Raw genomic sequence first — 8009 nt, 5'->3', positions numbered from 1 at the left:
CGCGCCGCGGCCTCGCCCTGGCCCCGGCCCCGGCCCAGCCCGGCGCCTCCCGGGGGAGCGGCGCTGCCGGCCGAGAGCGCAGGCCCGGCCATGACCGACTTCAAATTGGGAATCGTGCGGCTCGGCCGGGTGGCCGGGAAGGTGAGCGGGGCCGGGGCGGGCGGGGGCGCTGCGTGGGCCCGGCTGCGTATCCCCGCGGGCTCCGCCTTCCTCCCGCAGACCGGCGGGGCGCACACCCACGGGCTCCGGGCGCACCTTGTTGCCGTCGCCTGGCCCTGCCGGAGCGGAGGCCACGGCCCTGTCCGGCGCTGGGTGCGGAGGTGCGCGGCCCGCGCCCCCGACGGCGCTCGGCCCGGCCCGAGTTCGCCCGCGGCCTCCCCGGCGGTGCCTACGAGCCGGGGCCTAGTGCGGCGTCGGGGCTGCGTCCGCGCCCGGTCGCTTTGGACACAGCGCCCTTTCCGAGGCAGCGCCACCTCCCATGTCTCGCTGAGACGGGTCTGACGTGTGGCTTCTGTGGCTCCCAGGTCGCAGCAGAGCTTCCAGACGCGTTTTAACTTGGCCAACCCTTGGCTGAGACTCAGGCTTCCCCACAGCAGGGGCCAGGAGGCCATGGCCCTGATGCTGCAGACTCAGGGACCCCCTCAACTCTCTCCCGCTTACCCGGCCCCCACCCTCTGCGTGTTTGAGGCTGGGGCTTCCATGGCACACGTGGGCGTTGAGGCTCTGCTGTTTCTAGGAGCCGCCCGTGCAGTTGCAGCAGCCAGGGAGCTTGCTCTGGATGGGAACCCTGTTCCCCTCCCCATTGGCTGCAGCTTTGGCGGGAGAGACGCAGCCAGATTAAGGTAAAACGGGTTCAGATCCGAGAAGTGAAACTTCCGAGAGTAAGACTGGCCCGTTTTGGGGCCTGTTCCCATTTCTTGCCCCTCGTCAAGGGCTCAGGCTGGGACTGTTGGGATGTGGCTTTCTGACTGGGGGAAGGCGGCTCCTCAGTCAGCTGAGACCCCTTTGGACGCAGTGACTGACTGCATTGTCACCCTTCAAAGCTTTAACTCGGGACATTGCAGACAAACAGAAAGCTAAAAAGGTAATTCAGGGAGCACCCTAGCTTAACAAACACTCATTGAAACCTTTGAGATGTTCTGCCTCAATCCTGGCTGGACCCTTCTGTCTGCTCCAGGGAAACTTCGGCTAGAGTTAAGTGCCACTTGCTGTGGTTGGTCTTGTGGGGGTGGGTATCAAAGCCTGGTACCTGCTTCTCTGGTACAGACTAAAGTGGGCAGTAACTGCTTTTGATGATCCACCTGCGTCGTGGCGCAGACTGCTTGCTGATGTATCGCGTGTGGTTTCTTTCTGCTTCACGAGGAAACACAACTGTTCCTGCCTGTTACTGGTTGTAATGTTAACTGTACTTCATGCAGATCACAAACGTAATGGTTTGAAACATGTGGTTAATTTCCAGACCAAATACACGCTGATAGATGAACAAGACATCCCGCTGGTGGAGAGCTACTCCTTTGAGGTAAGGATGGCTGTTCCCTCGCTGCTACTTTTGGTCAGTCCCTGGAAGGACCATGAAGAATGAGTTTGCTTCCCTGTGCTATGAGAGCAAGCAGCTTCACAAGTGGATATCTGGCGCTGGCCTGTGACCCCCCTTGGCTACTATGTCCAAAATCCAGGATTGGGTAAAACCTGACCATCACTGCCCAGCAGAGCCCGCTGTGTGGCCCCTCGCTCCCCTGCAGCTCCAGGCAGCCTCTGAGACACTGGTCTTTCCCTGTTGTCACTCTGGTTGCTGGCTCTTCCTGAAAGCAAATTACATTTCGTCATGTTTGTGACTGAATGTTAACTCAGACAAGCTGTTCCTTAGCGCCAGCTCACCTCTCTGTGGCCCCGTCCCTGCCAGCACCTCCAGCCCCTCAGCCCCTCCTGGGTGCGCAGCTGCTTCCCTTTCTCTGCTGCATGTGGTCTCTGCCCCTTCCTAGCATTCCCCACGTGAGGAGCTCCTATTCCTGCTGTTGACGTTTGCCTGCTGTCTCCTTGGAAGTCTCCAGGAGCCGGTGGCCTCCCTCACTACACTTTTCCTTCCGTGCTTCACATGTGTACAACAGTTACTGTTCAGGGGTTTCTCTGTCTCACTGGGTTGTGGGCTTTTTTAAGGGTAGGAACGTTTATTTCTCTGTGTCCATGGAATTATGCAAAGAGTTGTTCGTGGGTCTTTCTTGCCCAAGTAGACCGAGTGGTTGTTGGGACATGGCTGTCGTCTTGGTGCCGTGTGTCTGGGAACCTCTGCTCTCCCCTGGGGTCCCAGAAGCAGGGCAGGCATTTGTTCCTCTGGCCTCTTTGTTTCTAAGAGGGATATGAAATGTTGCTGAAAATTGGAAACCTTCTAACAGACCTTTTCCTTGTTCCTTCCAGGCCCGAATGGAAGTTGATGCAGATGGAAATGGTGCTAAGATATTTGCATATGCCTTTGACAAAAACCGGGGGAGGGGAGCTGGAAGACTCCTCCATGAGCTGCTGTGGTGGGTATTTCCCAGCTGCCTTGTCTCTCCCCACAGGGTGCTGTGCGAGCTCTCATGGGCACAGGTTGCTTGGAGGTAGTAGAACCCCCTTCCCCCATCTTGGACTGGCCTCACCTTCCCTGAGTCTCTCAGAGTTATTTTTGTGTCTTTTGCCACTAAGGCAAAGGACTGACTAATTTAAATATTGTGGTACTTCAAACACCAAGTGAACTTTCTGAGGGGTACTTGTTCTGGACTGGCCTCCTGGGGGTGGGGTGCGGTGGGGTCTGCTTTCTGCTAAGTTTTGCTGAACCTGTTGGTGGGATATGGGGGAAGGGCTGCCTCCCCGGGAAGGTAGCTGTCTCTCCTTGGTGTGTGTGGTAGGGTCCTGAAATGTCTGCAGCACTCCGATGGGGAGCTGTCCCTAGGCTGTCTGTTCCAGATGGCTTTTGGGCTCCATCCTTGGCTCTCTGAGTCTAGCTCTGACTAGCGGCTGAATCATCCACGTGGGCCCTGTCCTGTGGGCCACAGACTGGGCACTTGGATTTCCCTCAGCAGCGTCCTCTTGACGTGCCCTCATGAGTAGGATGAGGGGCAGAGCAGATCACATGGCTGACCTTTCCTGGTTGGTCTTTCATGCTTAACCAGAAATACTTACACGGGTCAGAAGTGGCAAGCTAGAGAGTTGTCTGTTTCCTAGGGAGCGACACAGGGGAGGCGTCGCTCCTGGGTTTCAGGTGGTGCATCTCAACTCTGTGACTGTGGACAATCGCCTGGACAACCTGCAGCTGGTGCCATGGGGCTGGCGGCCCAAAGCCGAAGAGACCTCCAGCAAACAAAGGTGAGTTTTTTGGGGACCTGGTGATACCAGGTGGAGGTGCCTTCTGAGGATGGCTGCCTCCAAGCTCTTGTTACTAAGAAGGGCCTGTGTTCCTACTCTGTGCCCTGATGCTTTTATGTGTTTTGGAATCTTTATTGTTTTTCCCCAAAGCATGAGACTCTCTTTTCTTTTTTTTTTTTTTTTGGTTTTTTTTTTTTTTTTTTTTTTTGAGACAGAGTCTCACTCTTTTGCCTGGGCTAGAGTGAGTGCCGTGGCGTCAGCCTAGCTCACAGCAACCTCAAACTCCTGGGCTCAAGCGATCCTCCTGCCTCAGCCTCCCGGTAGCTGGGACTACAGGCATGTGCCACCATGCCCGGCTAATTTTTTCCTATATATTTTTAGTTGTCCAATTAATTTCTTTCTAATTTTAGTAGAGACAGGGTCTCGCTCTTGCTCAGGCTGGTTTCGAACTCCTGAGCTCAAACAATCCACCCGCCTCGGCCTCCCAGAGTGCTAGGATTACAGGTGTGAGCCACCGCGCCCGGCCGAGACCCTCTTTTCTTAATGGGAGTGGGAAGGGTTTTTACCATGATCTTTTCAGGTTGATCTTCTGATAACTGGCTCTAGGAATCTCCCTTTAGCTGGTGTGATGAAGTGGCAGGAGGGCTGCCTGCCCCAGGGCAGGGCTGGTTCAGGCCCCTGTGGGAGGGGGACTTCTGCTCTGCACCCTTGAAGAACATCAGCCTTCTTCATCTTGGGATGCCTCCTTGTGCACACAGATGAGTCTTTTTTTCTTGTTCTTTTCCTAAATAATTTTCCTTCAGCAGTGGTTTAAAGGAATCAGGACCATGTGGTTCAGGGACTTGGCCTCTCATCTTCCCACCTCCCTGTGGTCCTGAAAACAGTGGTAGTCACAGGCTTCCCACTTGGGAGGGCAGTTCCTGCCGTCCCCACCATCAGCCCAGCTGCGAGCTTAGCGGAGCCCTTGGGAAGAGCTGAGGGGCCAGCAGGATGGGGGTTGGGAGCTGAATTGAGCCAGAGAGTCCCTGGCCGCACTGGCGTAGCTGACATGATCAGAGGGGGTCCTGTGCATGTCCTCAAGCCTCTGGGCAGCCTTTCCTAACGTGGGCAGAGATGACTGGCCGAGCAGATGGTTGTCAGTGACCTTGGTAAGGTTCAGTGTTTTGGGCTTGGTTGGTAGCTGTGGGTGGAATCTTTGCAGTTGTCACCTCAGGGTCATGCCAGAGCTCTGTGCAGCAGAGGTAGAAATGGTAGGAGTACCTGGCAGGTGGTCGTTGGGGATGTGAGGGGACAGTCCCCAGGCCTTCAGAAGGTCACACTCAAACTGCTGCTCCTGCCTCTCAGGTGCTGCTGCAGCTCGGGAGGGGCACCCTGCAAACCACACCCTCATTACTCCCTAACCAGGCTCTGCAGGGCAAAGGTAGAGCCTACGAGTGTCTGTTGCTCTCAGTTGGGCGAGTGGTTTTGTTCCCTTCCATTCCCTCATGCTGCTTTTAAGTGACACTGACCCTTTTAAAATAGTTAAGTAGGATTTTTATCCTTTTGGGGATTATGTAAGTCTGGACTTTTGGTTGCAAGTAACAGAAACGGAGATCAATTTGGCTGAAGCACAAATAGAGCACTTATTGTTGCCCAGACTAAAATGCGGAGAGCTGGGGACACCACCACCTCCTCCGATACTGTTCCTTCATTGGCTGCTGCGGGAGGTGGAGTGGGCACTGTGGCTACTCACCACCTGTGGAATGAGGTGTGTATCCTGACCTGGTGGCAGCTGAGGAAGTCCCGGGATCCATTCTAGTGAGCTTGTTTGATTCACTTTCCTACACTGGGGCTGGGGAGGGCTCTTTCATCAGAAGCAGCCAGTACCCATAGCATTTGTCCCTCAGTCGTCCCAGGTTAGCGTGTGTTTGGTGCACGTGCTGGGACGTGCCCTCCCCTGAATCAGTGAGTCCTCCCACTGTCCACCACTCCACCCATCCATGGCGTCTGTCTCTGCCATGGTTCAGCCAGGTCTTCACTGGACCGACAGTCTGGCCAGCCTGTGGCAGAATGTTAAATTCACTCCTCTGAACACCCTTTATAGTCACGAGAGGAGATAACTGCAGTTAAGAACATCTGTTTGGAAAAGGGGGCAGTGGGCTGATGTTCATGGTCAGCTGACCTAGCTGCCCCGCCATGGCCCGTTCCCTGTGGCCTCTCCAAGGTAAGCCCTGCTGAAGCTGTGCCCTGCTGGTGGAGGTGGGCCCAGGTTGGCTCAGCAATGATCAGGTGTGGCCATCTAGGTCAGCTTGAGGGGCCTGAAGTCCCAGCTGGCTGGGTGCTATGTGTCCTTCTGGTTCTTGGCCTCCATGTGGGCTGGCTCTTTGTGGTGGAGTCTTCGTCAGGTCTGGAGTAGGACACGGGCTTTTCCCAGAGCTGGGCTTTCTGCTTTACTGGCACTGTGCCAGTGTGAGGCCACAAGGTCAACTCAGCCACTGACTAAAGTGGCCTGTTGGCAAAGGTGTATTTTCTTCCCATTCTGCGTTCAAAAGCTGGCTGTGTCTGAAACTTCCTTCTGTCTCGGAGGACTTCACCAAAGGGCTCGGCGGAGGGCAGCTGCATCTTCCCCATCCTGCCCCTTCCCCTTATTAGCCATGTCCCTCAGGGTCTGGCCTCTATCGAGAATGGGCTGGGTGGAGGGTGTGGTTTAGCAGCTGCTCTGCTCCTTCCCTGTGGGCCTCACACCTGCCGCATGCAGCACATGCTTTCTGACCTCAGTTCTTGGTGGGAATCTTCGGTTGCAAGTATCTGGCCCACTCGAGAAGAGTTTTCAGAAAGACATAGGGCAGCTCACATCGTGGAAGGGGAAGGGTGCTGGGGGGCAGTAGTGGGCACCTCTGAGGGTCCAGGGCAAGAGAGGGGCTGACTGGTCTTGCCCAGGGTCCTGAGCGGCTGGCCCCACGGCTGCCATGTGCCCATCAGTCCCAGGTATCGGGGAGAGTGTGACGGCTGTGGAGGTTCTTCTGTTTTAGTGGAAGACAAAATATATGGAGCGTTTAATGTCACACAGTGATAAGCACATGCAGTGGGGTGACCTGGGCAGGAGGACGTCTCCGTTTGTGGTGACATCTGCCTGTGTGTTGACACTCTCTGGCTGAAGTGCACTGACGTGTCTGCTTCTTTCTTTAAGGGAGCAAAGCTTGTATTGGCTTGCAATTCAGCAGCTTCCCACAGACCCCATAGAAGAGCAGTTCCCTGTCCTAAATGTGACCCGGTACTATAACGCCAATGGGGACGTGGTGGAAGAGGAGGAGAATTCCTGCACCTACTACGAGTGCCATTACCCGCCCTGCACAGTGATCGAGAAGCAGGTAGGTGTGCTACAGTGAGGCGTGGCCACCTCCACTCTGCAGCCCGCCTTGGTATAGGTCTCGTCCCCTCCTTGTGGAGCTCATCCCAGCAGACCACTTGGTGCCTCTCGGCCTCTCCCCTCATGAGACAGCTCTCCCTTTGCTGTAGAGTTGGCCTATCCAGGGCCCAGGTCCTCCAGCCTCAGTACCTGGGGTTTTGCCAGGTCTTTCCAGATTCCAGGACGTAGCTTCCACCCACACTGCTTCCCAGGTGAGACAGTGAGGCCACGGTGCTTTGTGTTTCAGCTCCGGGAGTTCAACATCTGTGGGCGCTGCCAGGTGGCCCGATACTGCGGTTCCCAGTGCCAGCAGAAAGACTGGCCAGCCCACAAGAAGCACTGTCGGGAGAGGAAGCGTCCTTTCCAGCACGAGCTCGAGCCGGAGCGATGACTGGCAACGGAGCTACTGCCTCATGCTTGCGGCTCTGGGCTCTTCCTTGGGCACAGCAGACAGACTACTGGTGGTTGGACCTGGAGACGTGAGAAAAGCCAGCTACTGGCCCAGAACAGCCACCATGAGACTCCCGATGTCACGCACAGTTTGCGGGGACAGCACCCGCTTCAGTGTTAATCTCCAGCAGAGACAACCGGGGAGGCTCCCGCCAGGACGTTTCTCATTATTTATATGTTAATATGTTTGTAAACTCATGTACAGTTTTTTTTGGGGGGGAGGCAGTGGGAGGGGTAGAAATTACCAATAGAATCATTTGCTGTAATCCTCAAATGGCAAACAGGCCACATGTCTGAAAACTGTCATGTAGCCAAAGCTTCCTCCTGGGTGTCGGGATCCCATGGAGCGCGGCCTGCATGGGAGTTGTGTCCAAAGGGTCAGAGTAAAGGGGTGGAATCATCTCGCGTCTCCGCCGTTCTCTGTGCTCTGCTTCACTCCCTGTGCTGTTTAGGGTTAGATTACTTTTGAGTGGAACCAGGGAGTCAGGGTGGGTGTGGGGTGAGAGGCCTGTCCTCGCTGTCTGCCAGCTCTTCTGAGGAGCAGAGCATGCTCAGACCTCTCTAGAGTCTGGCCAGGAGCATGCATGAGACCCAGGCCCATTCTGGTTCTGCAGGAGGACTGAGTGCTGGAGGTGTTCAAGGAGGGTGGCCACTGTCTTACTGGGTGTGGGATGCTCTAGGCCCCAACATTGGTGAATCTCACTGTGATTTATTTATTTTTTTTTTTGAGACAGAGTCTCACTCTTTTTGCCCGGGCTAGAGTGAGTGCCGTGGCGTCAGCCTAGCTCACAGCAACCTCAAACTCCTGGGCTCAAGCAATCCTTCTGCC

The 8009-nt window shown here is 55.6% G+C and overlaps 1 protein-coding gene across 1 annotated transcript; it reads left to right on the top strand.

Annotated features, from left to right (window-relative positions):
* The first annotated feature begins 64 nt into the window (after positions 1–64).
* Positions 65–7581, top strand: ZMYND19 (zinc finger, MYND-type containing 19). The gene is made up of 6 exons (XM_012654747.1): positions 65–141; positions 1460–1519; positions 2416–2522; positions 3202–3342; positions 6512–6692; positions 6978–7581. Exons 1-6 carry the CDS (start codon positions 91–93, stop codon positions 7119–7121), a joined length of 684 nt encoding a protein of 227 aa, XP_012510201.1. The 5' UTR covers positions 65–90; the 3' UTR covers positions 7122–7581.
* The last annotated feature ends 428 nt before the right edge of the window (positions 7582–8009 follow it).

Source organism: Propithecus coquereli, unplaced genomic scaffold, assembly GCF_000956105.1.
Source record: "Propithecus coquereli isolate 6110/MARCELLA unplaced genomic scaffold, Pcoq_1.0 Scaffold449, whole genome shotgun sequence".
NCBI classification, from domain to species: Eukaryota; Metazoa; Chordata; class Mammalia; order Primates; family Indriidae; genus Propithecus; species Propithecus coquereli.
The sequence above is the reverse complement of the archived record's forward strand: the minus strand, read 5'-3'. Positions and strand labels throughout refer to the sequence as shown.

Coding starts and splice junctions, on each gene's coding strand:
- ZMYND19 (XM_012654747.1), top strand. CDS start 91: ATGACCGACTTCAAATTGGGAATCGTGCGGCTCGGCCGGGTGGCCGGG. Junction 2,523..3,201: donor CTCCTCCATGAGCTGCTGTG/GTGGGTATTTCC, acceptor TCTGTTTCCTAG/GGAGCGACACAGGGGAGGCG. Junction 6,693..6,977: donor GCACAGTGATCGAGAAGCAG/GTAGGTGTGCTA, acceptor TTTGTGTTTCAG/CTCCGGGAGTTCAACATCTG.